The 20754-nt window shown below is 40.6% G+C and overlaps 1 protein-coding gene across 1 annotated transcript in view; it reads left to right on the top strand.

Annotated features, from left to right (window-relative positions):
- The window catches only part of LOC140726616 (protein diaphanous homolog 3-like), a 567224-nt gene that overhangs the window by 287495 nt on the left and 258975 nt on the right, over window positions 1-20754 (top strand). The window contains exons 18-19 of the mRNA XM_073043216.1: window positions 16129-16218; window positions 16329-16423. Of these exons, the coding sequence (XP_072899317.1) occupies window positions 16129-16218; window positions 16329-16423 (185 nt within the window). The remainder of the gene's footprint in view (window positions 1-16128; window positions 16219-16328; window positions 16424-20754) is intronic.

The raw sequence follows: 20754 nt of genomic DNA, 5'->3' as shown, positions 1-20754 counted from the left end.
CGCGGATTTCAGCGACCCCCGGAAGGTGGCAGCCCGGGCGGACGTGCTGTGGAACGCCAAGAAGGTGAGTGGGGCATCCATCGCACAGATCACCAGGCCACGCTCCCAGCAGCAAACCAGTCCAGGCCCGGCCGCAGAGCCCGCTAAACCCAGAGGCCGGGGTGTGGAGCCCAACGAACACTGGTGTTTCTACCACCAGCGGTGGGGCGCAGCTGCCCGCCGCTGTCGCCCGCCCTGCCGGTTCCACGGGAAACGCCAGGGCCAGCCGTCGCTGATGGCTACGACGGCTGGCCTTCGGGATAGCCTCCTGTATGTCTGGGACAAACAGTCGGGACGCCGGTTTTTGGTCGACACCGGTGCCGAGATCAGCGTCTTACCTCCGACGAGTTACGACACCCGCAGCAGGGCACCGGGTCCCACCCTGAGGGCCGCGAACGGCAGCACAATAAGGACTTATGGCACCCGTCCGGTGCAGCTACGGCTCGACTCCAGCAAGTTTACGTGGGACTTCACACTGGCTGCCGTAGCCCAACCGCTTCTGGGTGCGGATTTCTTGCGGGCTCACAGCCTACTGGTCGACCTGCCCAGGAAGAGACTGGTTCACGCCGAGACTTTTCAGACATTCCCCCTGGGTGCAGCCCAGTTGCCAGCCCCTCACCTCGGCTCCATCACGCTGTCCGGCAACGACTTCACCAGGGTCCTGGCGGATTTCCCATCGGTTCTGGCACCACAGTTCACGGCAGCCATGCCCCGACACGGTGTACAGCACCACATCCTGACCCAGGGACCACCCCTCCATGCCCGCGCTCGGCGGCTTCCCCCGGACAAGCTCCGACTGGCGAAGGAGGAGTTTACGCGGATGGAGGAATTGGGGATAATTCGGCGGTCCGACAGCCCATGGGCCTCCCCCCTGCACATGGTGCCCAAGGCGACAGGGGGCTGGAGACCGTGCGGCGACTACCGCAGGCTGAACGAGGCTACAACACCGGACCGCTACCCTGTGCCGCACATTCAGGACTTTGCAGCCAACCTGCACGGCGCGCAGATCTTCTCCAAGGTGGACCTAATCCGCGGATACCATCACATCCCGATGCATCCAGACGACATACCCAAAACGGCTCTCATCACCCCGTTCGGCCTTTTCGAGTTCCTCCGCATGCCGTTCGGCCTGAAGAATGCCGCACAGACGTTCCAGCGGTTGATGGACGCGGTGGGACGCGACCTGGACTTCGCATTCATCTATTTGGATGACATCCTCATAGCCAGCAGCAGTCGTCAGGAGCATCTGTCCCACCTCCGACAGCTCTTTGCCCGGCTGAGTGACTACGGTCTAACGATCAACCTGGCCAAATGCCAGTTCGGGCTCGACACCATTGACTTCCTGGGCCACAGGATTACTAAGGACGGGGCAACCCCTCTGCCCGCTAAGGTGGATGCGGTCCGTCATTTCCCCCGACCCACCACGGTCAAAGGCCTCCAGGAATTCGTAGGTATGGTCAATTTCTACCACCGCTTCCTCCCTTCAGCTGCCCGGATCATGCGCCCCCTGTTCGCCTTGCTGTCCGGTCCGGGCAAGGACATTACCTGGGACGAGGTGTCCGCCGCCGCTTTCATTCAAACGAAGGATGCCTTGGCGAATGCCACGATGCTAGTGCACCCCAGAATGGACGTCCCTACCGCCCTCACGGTGGACGCCTCTAACACGGCAGTCGGTGGGGTACTGGAGCAGCTCATTGCGGGCCGCTGGCAACCCCTGGCGTTTTTCAGCAAACACCTGCGGCCACCCGAGCTCAAGTACAGTGCTTTCGACCAGGAGCTGTTGGCGCTATACCTGGCAATCCGGCATTTCAGGTACTTCTTAGAAGGTAGGCCCTTCACCGCGTTCACAGACCACAAACCGCTTACCTTTACATTCACAAAGGTGTCCGATCCCTGGTCGTCCCGCCAGCAGCGCCATCTGTCCTACATCTCTGAATACACGACGGACGTCCGGCACGTCTCGGGCAAGGACAATGTCGTGGCGGATGCGCTCTCTCGCCCTAACATTCACGCCCTTTCCCAAGGGGTAGACTTTGAGGCACTGGCTGAGGCACAGTTGGCAGATGAGGAGGTTTTCACGGTGGGCCGACTCAAACCGGCCCACGTGGACTTGGCGCGACCGGTCGAGTTTCCGGCACCGCGGCGCAGAGGCCGACCTCCCAAACAGGGCCCGGCCCAGACTGTGGACATTCGGGGGTGTACCGCCGGTTCTGGGGGGGGGTTATGTGGCGACCCAATTACTAGCACACTCGAACCGGCTGACAATTAGCCAGAGCCAGAGACAAAGTTACATAGCCTCAGGGAGTTTCAGTTACGTGCCTCTCCAAGTATCGAGTGGGGGGAGACAGGCTTTTAAGCAAGACTGTGTTTGTGAAATAAACTCATTCCGTTGTTGCAGTTTACCGACTCCGTGTCGTTATTTTAGCGCTGCGCGTAGCACGCCGCTACACTATTCACTTGATTTCTGTTCTAAATAGTTTTCCTAATAATACCTTATCAGATGTTTTCCAACACAATCATTTCTGAGTATTTGCCCAAGGAAGCATAGATTTGATTTCTATGTACACGACTAAATGTGTAGCAAATACATACAAGGGCACCTTTTGATATGACTGATTTCTGAAGTGCAAATATTTATTTTCCAAATTGTATTCAATACAATAATTAGTGAGAAGATTAATCATTTGATTTTTTTTAAGAGTTGTTTCTATGAGAAATGAACAGAGGGATATTAACTTTTGCAGTGGCATAATCAGAATCAGGTTTATTATCACCAGCATGTGTTGTGAAATTTGTAAACTTAAGCAGCAGCAGTTCAATGCAATATATGATATAGAAGGGTAAAAATAAAATACTGTAAATAAATCAATTGCAGTGTATGTGTATTAATATATTAAAAATCATGCAGAAACAGAAATAATATATATATTAAAAATGTGAGATAGTGTTCATGGGTTCAATGTCCATTTAGGAATCGGATGGTAGAGGAGATTAAGCTGTTCCTGAATTGCTGAGTGTGTGCCTTCAGGCTTCTGTATCTCCTACCTGTTGGTAACAATGAGAAAAGGGCATGCCCTGGGTGCTGGGGATCTTTAATAATGGACGCTGCCTTTCTGAGGCACCACTCCCTGAAGATGTCCTGGGTACTTTATAGGCTAGTACCCAAGATGGAGCTGATTAAATCTGCGTTCCTCTGCAGCGTCTTTAAGTCCTGTGCAGTACCCCACCCCCACACCAGACATAAATGTACATCAGTAGTGCCTGTTGGTGATATAGGAGGTCAAGCTGATACAGTCTAGATGTGATTTTTATTTTGTTGATACTTAGGTTTTGATTGAATAATACAGGGTATAATTAATACTTCTGAAAAAGTTATGGACTGCTTATGGAATTTATGATGTGTATTATGCTTGTATCTGTGCTTTGATAAAATTCCTTTGATCACTTTTTCTGAATAAATCATTTTAAATAGAGTTCTAGAAGAACCCACCGCTTAACTGAAAATGTGATAAAGGAACTGATTCAGGCAAAACAAAACAGCCGTTTTGATAAATGGCACTCTGATTGCAGGTTAAATATTCAAAAGGTGAGGACACATTTTAACAATATATCTTAACAAAATAAAGAAAATTTTCATTGTGACAAAACAGACATTTTTAATATAATTTTTCTATATAATTTATCTTAGCAGCTCATTGAAATGCAGTCACAGGACATAATGTATGTAGGGACAAGCAGAACTTAAAATCTATCACTACTCCTGACTGAATATCGAGCTGAGTTATTTTTGAGCTCCATTTATGCACATGATATCTATTTCTTTGAATGTGTTTGTTGGCTATTCAATTTCAGAATGTCTTGATAATAAATTATAGTGGCTTGTAAGCAGCTATGTTTAAGGCAACATTTATTCTCTGTAATAGTAAAATGTGAAGAAAAAGTTTTTGATAAGGGTAGTTGAACATCAGATTGAAAATTTTATTCTGAAGAATTAGATGGAAGATAATGTGTGTGTATGTACTGTAAATGAATCCTGCCATTGTTAGCTCTGTGTGTGTGCGCGCGGATGCATACACATGCATAAAATTTGTTTAATAATTCAAGTAAAATAAGAGGTTGTAATGATCTTGCGAGAAATCCATTTGTGGAGCAGAGTAATTGCTGTAGCAGATAGCTTATTACCCTAGTTTCACTTTTATTTATTGCAGATTAAATGGGGTTTTCTTGTGTGAAACATAGTTTTGTTTTCCCTAGGCTGAAAGTGGTTCCACTGCCTGTTCCAAATGTTCACTTTTGTCCAGGAAAAGTGCCACCTGCTCGCTTTGTATCTTATACCACTTAACATTGTTCTTCCCATTGTACTTAATCAAACCAGCTACTCACTGTGGTTACCTGATTCTGGATTTTCTATGCTATTTGTTCTGTAGGCATAACTCCACCTCTTTGAAAAATGTTGGGGCTAAGGTAAAAGCAGTGTTGGGCCAATGATGCAGTCTTGCTTTCTACCAGTCTTCACTGAAATTGGAAACACGAGGAAATCTGCAGATGCTGGAAATTCAAGCAACACATACAAAATGCTGGTGGAACGCATCAGGCCAGGCAGCATCTATAAGAAGAAGTACGGTCGACGTTACAGGCCAAGACCCTTTGTCCATTCTGACCTGTGTCCTGACGAAGGGTCTCGGCCCAAAACGTCGACAGCGCTTCTCCCTATAGATGCTGCCTAGCCTGCTGTGTTCTACCAGCATTTTGTGTGTGTTGCTTGAATTTCCAGCATCTGCAGATTTCCTCGTGTTCCATCTTCGCTAAAGTAGATTTAAAGAAAATCCATCGTTCCTGTCCGTGGTCATGCTTCTCCACTCTCATGGGGGGCGGTTGTGTGGGGAAAAGGTATGTTGGGGTTACAAACTTGTTCAGTTATTTTAGTTTTAAAAAATCACATTGATATGAGATTAATTGCTGATAGTTGTTTGAAATCAATGTAGGAACAATGTGACCAGTGTTGCTTTTCAATTAGGAATCAAACTAGGCTCAAGTCTTTGGAAACATTGCATCAAAGCTTGCAAAGTTATTTCTGCAAGTTCGTAGTGGTGTAAGGAATACCACACAATGATCTTACAATGCTCCAAAAATGGAGTAAATGCATTTCCATTTTAATGATATTATGCATTAACTGTCAACACTTCAAGCAAGTATTATTATCAAATCCACATGTGCTGCCTGACCTGCTGAGTATTTTCAGCATTTTCTATTATTTAATACTGAATTGTACAGTTAGGAATTTTTGGAAATATTTTAGTATTATCAAACTGCACATTGCTATTATAATATTTTTCATCCCCTACATCTGGCTAAATTTGAGTCCACGCTGCCAACACTTCCTTTTGAATTTGTAGTTTTCTCCTGCATTAATCTGGTCACCACTTCTATCTTCAAAGAAATGAAAAGGGAAAGTTAGAATAAGGCCACATGTGAACCGAAGACCTAGCTTGGATTTTAAAAAAATTCTTAAACTGCCAGTGCACTGTAATTCTTTGCTTTGCCCGTTCTTTATCATCTTTGTCTCAATTTTGGCCTTATCTTGTTTGTGTATGGAAGTTAAACATTTAAATAATGAGGGATAACATGCTGGATATCTGGAACAAATTGGGCAATTGTTTTTGTACCCTGCTTTTTGTAAAATTATATCAAAATCTCATCAGAGTTAGTATTATTTTAAGTACATTTATTTTGAAAAATACTTTATTTTGAAAAAATACTTTATTATGAAGTAACACTTGCAGAATCATTGATAATAAATCCAGGTTTATTAACTTCATGTGTTTTAAATCTTACATGCGGAATATATTTTGGCGGCATCTGTAATACTTGTGGCTCTTTAACCTTAAAAGCTTTATCTGGAGATTTTAAAAAGTGGCTTGAATGACAAAGTGTGGTGGTATTTTTCTCTTGCCATTTCATATTAAAGCCACGCAGGAAAATGGAACATCACATTACCTCTGACACAAAATTCTGTACAACATCAGAATTGATATCTTCAAAGGATTCACATTGTCAGATGGGTTTACCACAAAGCTTCAAGCCCAATTTTCATTTGATTTGTTTCAGGTATAATACATAGAAAAGTCACAGTAGGGGATTATAGTACATCTCTCTGCTGCACTGATGCTGCCATCAACATTTACCTGTCAGAAACTGCATTTGGTTTGGGACCCCTCCTAATCCTTGCAGCACAAAAGAGACATAGGAATGTGAAATGTATGCCCTGGAGATTTCTACTTTTCAGCTGCTGGGCTCTTTCTGAAACAAAGTGCTCAGCAGCTATTGCTAAGTCTTTATTACAGTAAATAAATGTAAAATTACATGCATGCCTAAAGTAGTTTTAAATGTGCAGTAAATGTTTTGCTATTCATCATTCTTTGTAATTCCATCGCCAAATTATTAAATTCGAACTTTTGTAACCTTTCATTCTAAATATGCTGTAATAATACCAAATTTATTTTAAATATGGCAGGATTTTATCAGCATTCAGTTTTCTAATAACAATGACTTTTTGTGGTCCTGTTGTATGTCTAAAAATAAGAAAAAAGTAGAAAATGCTGTGGATACTCAGCTTTTCACTGTGCCTTGGTGCATGTAAACCAAGCCCAATGTTCATATCCTTCCATTTCTTGCACATTCATGTGCCTATCTCAGAGCCTCTCGAACATATCTGTCATACTTGCCTCCACCACTACTCTAGGCAGCACGTTCCAGGCACCCATCGCTCTCTGTGTGGAGAAAAAAAACAAGCTTGCCCCGCATATCTCCTATAAACTTACCCCCCACCCACCCAGCCTCAAATGCATGCCCTTTCATATGGATATTTCATCCTTGGGGGGGGGGGGGAGAGGGGAAGATTCCTTCTGTGCCTCTCATAATCTTATAAACCTCTCTTGGATCTCCTGTCCAGTGAAAACAATCCAAATTTGTCTCAGGGTGTTCCGGAGTTCAGAGTTAAAGTTCTGCTACTGATCTGTAAGGAGACTCTGTATGTCCACCCTGTGGATTGCGTGGGCTTTCCCTGGGTGCTCTGGTTTCCTCCCGCAGTCCAAAGATGTACCAGCTAGGTTAATTGGTCATTGTAAATTATCCTGTATTTAGGTTAGGGTCAATTGCGGTGTGGGATTGCTAGCGCAACATGGTTCGAAGGGCCAGAAGGGCCCCACTGTATTGCTAAATAAAGTAAATAACTAAATAAGTTTCATAAAGCTGCAACATAAACTCTTGACTATTGAACTTGGCCCCTCATCTATTAAGGCCAAGCATGCCATATGTCATCTTTGCCAGTGTCAACCTGTGCAGCCACTGTCAGGGGGCTAGGGACATGGATCCCAATGTCCCTCTGCTCATCAACATGGTTAAGGGTCTTGCCTTTAACAGTGTACTGTCTCTTTACGTTTGATCTCCCAAAGTGCAACTGCTGATATTTGGCTAAGGTAAGCTCCATCTGCCATTTCTCCACACATTTCTGCAAGAGATCTCTTTCTTGCTGTATTCTATGTATGAATATGCTTAGAAAACTGGCAATGAATACAGCAAGAAAGAGATCACTGCCATTAACAGTGTACTGTCTCTTTATGTTTGATCCAATGTATTGTCTGCACACCTACTAACCCATCTTTCTGCATTTTCATTCAAGTCGTTTGTATGTGCAGTGGATTTCTGTTAATTGGGCCATCAGTTAATTAGGGTAGTTGTTTATTTAGGACAGCTCTTAAAGAGCAAAAACTAATCAAGAAAATAGCCAAGATTCCTTTTGTTTATTTTGGGAAACTATGCCGCTTAATTGGAACAGGAGACTGCTGCCGAACAATTTCTAACTAACGTCAGTCACATGCATGTGCATTGTCTTTAGACACGACACCATGCTTAGAGCGAAGAGTTTTTAAATAGCATTAGTTGTGTGTGTTTGTGTTCAAAAACCACAGATTTTTGTCACTGATAGCTGGTGAGAAATAAGCAGTAAGACAATACTGAGTGGTTCTGCTCATTGCAGTTTCAAACATTCGGGCTGGGAGATGCCGGAAACGGCTGCGAGTGAAAATGAAACAATTTCACTACTTCAAGTTAGGAAGTATGAAAAATTTGAAAGTATCGGCAATCATCTTGAATGTTACAATGTAAATGCAGATTTGAAGGATGTGATCATGGAAAGCATTGTATGAAGGCAGTCCATTATCTGAACTAGGAGCCTGCTAATTTTGTTAATTTACTGTCAATAGTAAAAACACAGCAGCGTACACTGGGTGAATTCCTCTGTTAATAATTATTTGGAACTAATACACTGCACTATAGTACTATAATAGCTTTGGTTGTGTTCTAATTTGTTTGGTATTTCATTTAAATACATAATCAGTCTGTCCTTTTTTGTGTACCTTTTTAACTATTTCCATGAAACTTCGGCTAATTATGGCAGCCGTTGAATTGGGCCAAAAAGTACTGGACTCGATGTGTCCCAATTAACTGGAATCCACTGTGCATGTAATATATTTATAAACTGAATGGCATCGGTCCCAGTATGGAACCCTGTGGAACACTACTTCACAAGCCTCTGGTAGAATACGTCCCATAGGCCATTCTCCTCTGTCTTCTATGGACAGACTAGTTTGGAATCTAAATAACAATTCACCATGGATCCCATACACCTTAATCCTCCAGATGAGTCTCCCATGAGGAAAAATATAAGACCTTATATGTTCTTAGGTAGCAGAGTGGCACTAATATAGTTTCCTGAAGCTGCTGTATGAGTAGTCCATGTGGAAAGATCAGAGCAAAACTATTCATGCTCACAGAGAGTGGTTTGTGTGATGTGTTGATGTGTGTTAGAAGTTTGTGAAGATTCGGCATGACATCTAAAGCTTTGACAAACCTCTATAGATGTGTGCTGGTTGCAAAACAGCCTCGTATGGAAACACCAATGCCCTTGAAAAGAAAATCATACAAAAAGTAGTGGATATTCCTCAGTACATCACAGATAAAACCCTCCCCTCCATTGAGCACATCTATACGAAGCGCTGTCACAGGAAAGCAGCATCCACCACCAGGACATGCTCTCTTCTTGCTGCTGCCATCAGGAAGAAGGTATTGGAGCCTCATGACTCACCATCAGGTTCAGGAACAGTTATTGCCCCTGAACCATCAGGCTCTTGAGCCAGTGGAGATAACAATTCAGCTTTACTTGCCCCATCACTCAAGTGTTCCCAGAACTTATGGTCTCACTTTCAAGGACTCTTCATCTCACATTTTCAGTTTTTATTAATATTATTTTTTCTCTTGTATTTGCAGTTTGTTGTCTTTTGCACTTTAGTGCGATCTTTCATTGATTCTATTATGGTTCTTGGATTTACTGAGTATTTTTGAAGAGAAAACAAACCTCAGTTTTGTTTATGGTGACATATAAAGTTGCTTAGAATTTCGATTGTCAGTGATATCTTGCACTGATATTCTGTAGTACTGAATTTACCTGCCATTGCTGTATTAAGCATATTGTGCACGCAACGTCAGTCAAGCATATAATTAAATGTTTATAAATTCAACTATTGCTTTAAAGAATTCTGAAGACTAAAATTCTGTACCCTGCACAATGTTTTTGCATGTTACATTTTATAATTTAAGTTATCAATAACTACAGTTAGTTACCTACCATGTGCTTATTTTTGCTGCTTTGTTACTTCTGGGTCCCCTGTTCAAACAGAAAACTTCTCAATACAGGTGATTGGACATTTGTTATGACACCTAACAGGATTGCAAACAACCAGGGGTTCCACAAGTTAATTAAGCATAAATTCCCCTTATCAAAGGGTTTTTAAAGAAAAAAAAGTTCTATAAGCACCTGAAGGTTGGTGCCTGACAAAATATTGTGAACTGGAGAACGGTTGATAAATCGAAAGAACACTGGAGATCCAGCAATCACTGACAGTCAACATAGAAACATAGAAAACCTATAGCATGATACAGCAATCACTGACAGTCAACATAGAAACATAGAAAACCTATAGCATGATACAGGCCCTTCGGCCCCAATGCTGTGTCAAACATCTACTTAAAAATTACTCAAGGTTATCCATAGCCCGCTATTTTTCTAAGCTCCATGTACCCATCCTGGAGTCTCTTAAAAGACCCTATCATATCTGCCTCCACCACTGTCGCTGGCAGCTCATTCCATGTACTCACCACTCTCTGTGTTTTTTAAAAAAAAACTTACCCCTGACATTTCCTCTGTACCTACTTCCAAGCACCTTAAAACTGCTCTCTCATGCTAGCCATTTCAGCCCTGGGAAAAAGCCTCTGACTATCCACAAGATCAGTGCCTCTCATCATCTTGTACGCCTCTATCAGGTCACCTCTCATCCTCCACCGCTCCAAGGAGAAAAGGCCGAGTTCACTCAACCTATTCTCATAAGGCATGCTCTTCAATCCAGGCAACATCCTTAGAAATCTCCTCTGCACCCTTTCTATAGTTTCCATATCCTTCCTGTAGGTAGGTGACCAAACTGAGCACAGTACTCCATTTGGGGCCTGACCAGGGTCCCAGACTGAATTTGCCTGTCATTGCATAAAGACATGCAAGTTCAGTGCTGTTAAAGCCATACATGACCCAGACATTCCCACTTGACCTTTTTCCGACATGATGGTAAATGGTGAATATAAAATCCAGTGAATGATACACATTTCTTTCTCTTTTCACTCCAATGCACACTTCTAATTCAGCATCATTTTCCTCACATTTCCAGAACTTAACATTAAAGAAAACTTAACATCTCTTAATGTTAAAGGAAATTATTCACATTTAGTTATCACTAAGGAAATAGGTATGGGGAGAGGAATAGAACAGTAAAATTGAGGGTTTGCAAAATTTTGAAAGCAGGCTTAAAGGGTTTAATATTTAGTATTGCCACCAATTTTAACCGAATTGGCAGTCAAAACTTGTGAACACTTTTGGTGTACGTCACCAACATGGAATGTAATGCCAGTATCTTTCTGTGCCCTTCCCATCCAGGTACCTATACAAACACACTTGTAAACATTGTACTTGTTTATGGCTCCACCTCCTCTGGCAGTTTGTTCCTGATATTCACCACCTTCTGTGTGAAGAAAACATGCCCCTCAATTCTCCTTTAATATTTCTTCCCTCTCACCTTAAATCGATACCCTCCAGTTCTGGACTCCTCTGCCCGAGGAAAAAAGATGTTAAGCATCTACCTTTTGGCACTCTATCATTTTTTAAACTGCAAGGTCATCTGTGGCAGCTACATTTCAGTGAGAATAAATGCAGCCAATCTGATCTCTCTTTATAACTGTAACCCTCCATTCCACACCACAACTTGGTGAATCCATTCATTGCTCTCTCTATTGCCATCACACTTTTCCTGTAGTATGGTGACAAGAACTCTGCACAGTTCTCCAAATGTGATTTGTACAGCTGTAAAATGCCATTCCATCAGTTTCACTGAATGCCTCGGCCTATCAAGGTAAGCATGCCAAGTACCCTTTTTACTAGTTTAACTGCCTGTATTGCCACTTTCAGGGAACTATGGACTTGCCACCCCAAAGTCTCTTTATGTATTAATGTTAGTAAGGCCCCTGCCACTTAATACCTATCGCCTACCAGAATTTAGCCTGTCAAAGTACATGTTCTCATCACCTTCCAGTTAATCTCTGCTTCACTGTGATATCAGGAAATCTTATTTGTTATTTATAACTCCTCCAATTTTCATTACAATTTCTTGAAAAAAATGTTACTTTACAAGGCTGACAATCCACTATTGCTTATCAGCATAATTGATTCCACCTCCAGAGTCACCCAAAAACAAGTACTTTTCTTAAATTTTCTGATTTATTGTGTAGTATATAACAGTAATATAATTAAACATTTCTCTTAACGTTTTGGGGGATTACATGAGAGTGAAATTCTGGTCTCACCTTCATGTTGGGCAGTACTTCATGCAAGTACTGTGACGTTGTCTGAATGAAATGATAACTTCATCAGAAAATGATTTACTTTTTCATTTGGATGACTGAAACACATGATTGCATATTTATGAGTCTGTACATATGAAATCTCAATTGATATTGGTGTTGAAATTAAAATAGTTTTTCACATTAGAAAATAAGTTGTAATGAGAAAGTATCTTTCTTAAGCTTCATAATAAATTTGTTATGCATGTCATGCATCATTATATCCACATCACCATTCTTTCACTCTTCCAAGGGGCATGACAGTAAGCATTTCCATTATCTAGCTGTCTACAGTCACACCTGCAAATTTACACATTTGGCACTGGTTGAATTACTGTATGCAGATATATTTGCCTTTGCTAGTGTTGCATGTATTCCAGAGAATTTCCTGTCATAACTGTCTGTCTTCAAACTCCTGACCTGTTATTTCCCTATGGTTTGCAAGAAAGTCCAAGAGAATTCAGGAGGATTGGTAACCTGACCCCACACCTGTGTGTGTGTGTATATATATATATAAATCCACTGCATCTCTAGTGGGCTTAAAGAAATCTTATTTGTTTTGATCTGTCACAGACAGTGCCAAGAATGATTCAATTAGCAGCTTAACTTATTAATGTCCTTGGTTGCTGGAGTCAATGTGAAGAAATTATCATTAACTCTAATTAAGGCGTTGACAAATTTAGACAATCAGTTGAAGATCAGGGTCATTTTCAATTTGCAAGCTTGTTGTCTCTCAACCTCCCATATTCTATTTTACCCGCCATTCCAAAACAGTTGTTAAAAAGTTGAATTTCATAGTTAATATCTTTGAGTAGTTTTGAGAAATTCTTGTATTGTCTGATATGAACTTGCTTTTCTGGATGAACAAGACTTTCATTTGAGCAGCAAAGGAGACCCAAACTCAGGTGATTTACCATGAAGTAAAAACATTAATGGACTTACTTTAGGTGTCTGGTCATTGCGTTGTGGTTTTGTTTACTGTGCTGTGCAAGTGTGTATGAAATACTATTAGCATTCTATTGAGAGATAAAATCTACCCCTACATTTAAAAAATATTCAAAGTGAATCACATCACTCCCGAGTCTCATTTAAGAAGCATCTGAAGGCCCAGCAGTAATGATCTTAACAACAATTTTGTTTCTTAAGAGTTAGTGTAAAGATAGGTTTAGGGTTAGAAGAATTATTTCAAAAATTTATGTTACTTAGTTTTTTATTTTTAGTATTTACTTGACATTTGAACTTCTCCCATAACCTTACCCCTGTGTGCCAATTCTTATTTCAATCTCTATAAAATGTTTAAAAAGGAAAGTTTTTTTTTATCCTGGTTTGCTGTTTGGAGGAAATGTTAATCTTTCAATTTACTATACTTTGCTGTTGCTGAACATCAGTAATCCTCAACACCTGACAGAAATTGATCTTGGGCAAGCAGAAGCTTGTATTGAGGTGGATTACTGGGTGTTTGTGGGATAGTTTGAGGTCGGAATCGTTTTGCTGTGGACCATAATGTTAAGTTTAGATCTTGTCGCACTAGATATAAAAAGATTTGTTCTTCAGCATAATTAATATAGATGCATTTATATCTATATATAAATACAATGTTGAGAAATGTACAGTTGTACATTTTGGAAGAAGAAATAATCGGGCAGATTATTATTTAGATGGGGAGAAAATTCAAAAATCGGAAGTGCAAAGGAACTTGGGGGTCCTCGTGCAGGATACCCTAAAGGTTGGATCAGCAGTTATTAAAGCGAATGCTATGTTGGCATTCATTTCAAGAGGAATAGTGTACAAGAGTAAAGAGGTGTTGATGAGGCTCTATGGGGCACTGGTGAGACCTCATTTGGAATACTGTGTGCAGTTTTGGGCCCCCTATCTTAGAAGGGATGTACTGATGTTGGAGAGAGCTCAGAGAAGATTTATGAGGATGATTCCTGGAATGCAGGGGCTAACATATGAGGAGCGTTTGTCGGCTCTTGGACTGTATTCATTAGAGTATAGAAGAATGAGAGGGGATCTCATAGAAAGATTTCGAATGTTGAAAGGGTTGGACAGAGTAGATATGGAAAGGCTGTTTCCCTTGGTGGGTGAGTCCGGGACAAGAGACCACAGTCTTAGAATTAGACAGTACCCATTTAAAACAGAGATGAGGAGAAATTTTTTTAGCCAGCGGGTCATGGATTTATGGAATTCATTGCCACATACAGCTGTGGAGGCGCGATCATTGAGGGTTTTTAAGGAGGAGATTGGCAGGTATCTAATTAGGCAGGGTATCAAGGGATATGGGGAAAAAGCCAGAAATTGGAACTAGATGGGAGAATAGTTTAGCTCATGGTGGAATGGCGGAGAAGACTCAATGGGCTGAATGGCCTACTTCTGCTCTTTTGTCTTGTGATTTATACGTTCTCTTAGTAGGTTCTCTTAGTAGGTTCTAAACTTCAGAGCCAAGAGCACAAAAGCAAGCATATAGCCACTGTATCTATACCAACTGTCAAGTCCTGTCTATAGTAACCCTATTTAGATTCAAAAAAGATTCAAAAAACTTTGTTGTTATTCTAACCATACATCAGCTCTGCAGGGCAGAATGAGACAGCGTTTCCCAGGAGCAGTGCAATCATAACATAACAAACGCAACACTAAATAATAAACATATTTAGTCCATAATCAATTGTGTTTTAGTGTTAAAAGAGCTCCTTCTGATGCTTCTTAAATGTTCTGGTAGTACCTGCCTCAGCTTGAGATCTCAAAACATTTGCTTTGGAAACTGACAAGCAATGTTTCCTCCATTTCTTTTTACAGCTGCGCAGTCCAACCATTGCTCTGAGCAGGAAATTTTTACATGGCCTGAAAACCACACAGCACTTTACGTTTTTGTTCGTAATATGCACATCAAACATACTCAAACCGCAAGTAAACAATGTCAGGCAGTCAAAACAATGAACAGGCATAATGGTAAATGTAAAATGTTTTGACTTGATGGTGTCAGTGTTCGGTGGGCTGACAGTTCATTAATAATGAACTGCCAACTTCCATTCTGGGTTTATTGTTACAATTTGTAGCTGTGTTGTAACTTGAGACACTGACAATGTAAATACGTTGAAGCTCTGAAATATTTCAAAGTAAAGGTTGTGGTACTATTATTTAGAAAATTTATGTATTATATTTATTAACACATAATTACAGGGTATATCATAATTATATTAACATTATAAAAAAGAAAATTCCAGCTGTGCTGTAACAAAGGCTATGTGCAGCAATATTTCAGTTACTGCATGGCCACACACCCATGCAGCTTGGAGGGAAAAAATGCTGACAAGGCAATCACTTTAGTTGACACTTGTAAAATAATATATCATAAGGTACACTCATTGACAATGTAAGGACATCAAAACTAACTGTTGGGTGTGGAACATTCTAATTCTGTGCCTTTTTTTAACAGAGCTTGGGAAGATGAGTTTAAAAATGGCCATGTAAATTGATCCTCATTGAACCTGTTTACTTTTAACTTACTGTAATCTGGGAAATACCTAAACATGATTTACCCTTATTTGACAGCTCACCTACCCATCCCACAACCTTTCCCACCCCCACGAATACATCACTTTGTATTTATCAGGATTAAATTCCATCTGCTATTGCCCCGTCTAACTTACCAACTGATAGCTATTATTCTATGTTTGAACTACTAACCTCCTCCCTGTCATTATCAACAACAGCTTTCAATTATTTTCTTGTAGCATGATTTTGGTTCAGGCAGTTTCACCTGTCATTCAGATTTTTGTACAATATCTCAATCTGTTTTAAAATTACTTTTAAAGTCCACAGTAAGTGTTCATTTGGTGCCGTTCAATTCATTCTTGGGTGTAATCTTTTTGCCAAATTGTAATTACTTTAATTAAGTTTAACTGTTTCATTTCTGTTTCCAGTAAACTAATGATTTGCATATAAGTGCATAGGAATTGTTAGTTCATTTGCTTGAAATGCATTTTGACAGGGTAAGATAAGCTTGAAATTTAGTGATGCACACTATACACAACAATAGGTAGAATTGGTGTACTAAAGTACTATAATATAAACTATCTGTATCAACAGATGAAAAAGATGAATATCAGGAGAGAAAAAACATTAAGAAGAAAATTAAAGAGCTTAAAGTCTTAGACCCAAAGATAGCACAGAATCTCTGTAAGTATGAAAGGTTATTCTGGAAGTGGTTTTAATATACTCATAATTAAAATTCTGTTTCATTGCAGAAAGTAATATATTCTCCACATTTGTACCAATGTTTTCTGTAGCTATTTTTCTTGGATCTTTCCGGATGCCTTATGAGGAAATTAAAAAAATTATTTTGGAAGTAGATGAAGACCAATTGACTGAGTCCATGGTCCAGGTAAATTACCAACTCACTGTCAAATTCGCATGGGAGATAACTCGTTGATAAGTGGATGATTATATTAAATAAAATAGTATTTTGAATTTGTCTTTTCATTGATTACTTGGATTAATGCATATTGACTGTTTGAATCGTTGAATTAGAAGTTAATGTTAGCAATAATCTATTCAAGTGGTAGTTTATACTTAGTAGCAGGAATTGTTTGCTAAAGTGTCATTCATACAGAGTGAACCTAATACCAATACCAGTTGAAAATACACTCAGTGACCACTTTGTTAGGTACCTCATGGTTTTCTGATGTTGTAGCCCAAACACCAAGGTTTGCCGTGTTGTCCTCTTCTGCATACCATTGTCCTTCCTGTCCTTTTGAACTAGTCTGGGCATTCTCCTTTGACTTCTCATTATCAAGGCATATTTGCCCACAGAATGTATTTTTTTATTTTTGGTACAATTCTCTGTAAACCTTAGAGACTGTGGTGCATGAAAATCCCAGGAGATCAGCAGTTTCTGAGATACTCAAAACACCCCGTCTGCACCAACGATCACTCCACGATCAAAGTCACTTAGATCACATTTCTTCCCCGTTCTGATATTTGGTTTGAACAACTACTGAAACTCTTAACTATGTCAGCATTCTGTTATGCATTGAATTGCTGTCACATGATTGACTGATTAGACATTTGCATTAATGAGCAAGTGTACAGGTGTACCTAATAAAGTGGCCACTGAGTGTGCACAGCATTACATAAGCCATTTTTAAGGTATCATATTCTCATGAATGCTATGAATTATTACTCCTTTCAAGAATTGGAGGCCAAACAAACATATTAAAAACGTATTCAAGGTGTGCATATATTGATCAATCAATTTTTTAGCAGGACTGTTAGCCATTGTGTCAGTTCATTTGAAATCACCCAGGTTGTGTTTTCAAATTAACATAAAATTATGCAAATGGTACTTTTTAAATTATTGTTTATCTGTGATCTGTTTTCAGATAAAGTGAAAAAAGTAATCAAAGTAAAATTAATTTTCATTATGTCCTTCATGTCTGTATTGTGGATTTTGTGAATGATTCTTGACCTATTATGTTGATCAGTGTACAAATCCTCATTGTTGGCATAATATATGAAGCAACCTCTCCTCTGTTCTTACACCCTAAACCTATTATATCATCTTGTTAACATGAGCACTCATCAAAACATAGTTTCTGCAAACTTACAGTATCAAACCTGCTTAATGGTTTTAGTTGAACATAATTCTGTCATTCTATCAGTTGAGTCAATAACCTGTTTCAGTTTACATTATCCATATTCTTCTTCCCTTCATATTGTTATCTGAGTATTATAAGTTCTGCATTGGATAACACTGAGAAGCAAGCATTTTAAAACACAGTGCAGGACGTACCTTAATGTTTGTTTTATCATTTGGATGCATCATTTCAATGATTAGCAAGTGGAAATTGTGTTGTTGCTTCTCAAGAAAGCAATCCACATGGCAGCAAGCATCAGTTAGAGCTAAACAACAAAGATCAAAACCAATCTCTCTTTTTTGGCTGAAAAAACATGCTTTCTTGGCACCTCTGGGGAGTTGGGACTTCCTGGATATCATGGCTTAATGAGAATGAGACGGTTCCTCCCTAATTTGTGGAATGTATTGAAGCGCTTGTGATAAGGTTGAAAAGGAGAGATGCCCTATCCAGTGAGGTTCAGAAAATCGTCGAAGTTCAGAATGAAGCCAACAGTTTGATTATGTCATTGGTGCAATAAGAGTCATGAATATAACATTAAATCCCACCTGCCCTCAACTGTATCATAAGCATAAGGTGTTCCCTCATACAAAATTGGAGGTAACAATTGCTTAATGACTGCTGAATCTGACATGGTGAGTTGATTCACTTTGATGATTCACTTCTGGTAATCATTGTAATAATCAATGCACTTCTGGTTACACAACACTTTGAGATTCTCATGGGGCACCTCAGACTGATGTGATTGGTGTCAATAACTTCCCTGCAAAATGCATAATCCTGACTGAATCAACATATTTATGTTGCCTGCTATTCTATTTCTGAGAAGAAGGCAAATAATTCCTTTCACCGGAGCTTGTGTACCACTTGGGCTCGTTAGCTAACCCTGCTAACAGCCACGTGACTCAGTGGCGAGAAGGCCGCATGTCATAAGCAATATGCACCAAGGATCGATATGATTAGGGGCTCAACCAAACAGGAAAGCTGGGATGTTCCTAGAGACACAGCTTGTAACCCCTTGCTAACAGCCACTGAAATCAGCAGTGAGAAAACCACCTTTCTCATACTCCATATGTCCAGGGTCAATATGACTTGGATCCCACCTAACCCGGGAAGTTGGGAAGTCTCGCTTACCCGACCCTGATCTGTGTGAATGCTGTGTTCCTTACTGCCCCATATGCAATTCCCCGTTGGCAAGAAATAACAGACCATACACTCTATACAATTATAAAGAAAATATATTTTCAAATGTCTGCTTTATCAAACAGTTGGTAGGAAAAGGAAAAAAATGAAAGGGGCCCATTACGGTTAACCCAGTCCAAACGTGCACATAAGTTGAAGCTCATCTTGACGTTGTTTTTAACTCCCATGCTGGACCCACGGCCTGTGTGAAGGCACACACCACCTTCCAAATGTCACTCAAAATCCACCTCAAACAAGTGGGCACCCCACCTGAGTATTGGGCCTTCCTCCTTGAAGCCGTTCATCTGCACAAAGCACCTTCTGCAACAGGGACACCATCCTCAGTGATCTTACCCCCGGCTTCTCCCAGCTCCCACCAAAAAGACCTTGACCCACACCAGTGTCCGTCACAAAATCCTCTCCACCCAGCATTCTTGATCCTTCTCCCAATTCCACCATCCTGATTGGGTGACACAACATTCCTAAGCTGAACAACATAGCTCCTTAACTTTAGCTCAAACCCACGGCTGAAAACAGAACAGGCTGCTCGTACAGAACCGCTAAAATGAAATACCTACAGCTTAGCAGTAAAAATCTTAACCAGAGCGATAAATAAAGGTGAATTAAAAAAAAGGTAAATAATTTTGAGTGAATGCTGTGTAAATACACAGTTGTATATTTACCAAATTTACAGTTACAGAAAAGAAAAATAGATGGGCCCTTATAGTTAAACCAGTGCAATGTGCACATAAACGCTGGAGCTCATTTCTGGACCCACAGTCTGCATGACAGCACCTGCTACAGTCTGAATTTCCCTCAAAGACCATATTGAATGAACTGGCTCTCTCAGGAGTATTGGCCATTCCTCCTTGGACCCATTCATCTACACGAAACACTTCTTGTAACAGGGATTCTCCTTCCAACTGCATTCTGCGGCATCTTCCCATGTGCCCCCCTCCGCAGCTCCCACCCAAAAGGACCCCAAACCAGACTACTGTCTTTCGGAAATCTCTTCTCACCTAGCTTTACATCCCACAATCCTGACTGGCTGACATAACATGGCTCTTTACCTTTAGCTGAAGCCAAAACACTTAGCAGCAGGGCACACTACTTTTACCAAAAACTGTTAAAATGAAATATCTCACCGCATAGCAGTAGAAATCTTAACCAGGGCATTACATATAGTCTCTGTGTCCTCCCTTACTCAGTGTGTTGTTCCTCTTTGCACCTTTTGGCACATTGGGCAGAACCTTGCCATTTCTTTAGCATTTGTCTGTTTTTTATGAGGCTGAGTTACTAGCTCGAAGCTTAACCCTGCACGAATGGAAAGCGTGCAAGGTGCCAGCTGGATTCAAACTTGGGACCACTCGCCTTGAAGTCTGGTGCAGATACCCCTACACCAGCTGCTGGCCCTTTACTCAGTACTTTGCTGCAAATTGTAGAAATTTGACCATGCACACTGCATCAAAGTTTCTAATAGTTCTTCTTTGCCTGAGCAAGCCCATACTTTTATTTCATTATCTAACTGAGTTCTAAGTGTACTCCTATCCAGTCTAAGTACTTCATATTCTGCATGTTGGCTTCTAAAATGCAGACTGGGGCATTTGTTATTTAGTCTCATGTCAAAGTTGAAGTGATTTTTGTTTGGTATGATTTTGACCTAGAATAATCACTTTAATCTAATTATTAGAAATTATTCTTTTGATCATTCTATTTGTGATATTTCCATAGTTACATTGTGTTTGATCTCCTGCAAGTAGTTTCATTCTCATGATATTTCTTTGATAGCTGTTTTTCATCACTTGATTTTAATTTCGGGATTCCTCCACAACTTGCCTATGATGTATTAAAATGTCATTTAAATAATCACTCAGTATCAGACGATTTGGAGGCAACAAAA

This window comes from Hemitrygon akajei, chromosome 4 (genome assembly GCF_048418815.1).
Source record: "Hemitrygon akajei chromosome 4, sHemAka1.3, whole genome shotgun sequence".
Lineage (NCBI taxonomy): Eukaryota > Metazoa > Chordata > Chondrichthyes > Myliobatiformes > Dasyatidae > Hemitrygon > Hemitrygon akajei.
Note: the sequence above shows the minus strand (reverse complement) of the source record. Positions and strands in the feature narration are given on the sequence as shown.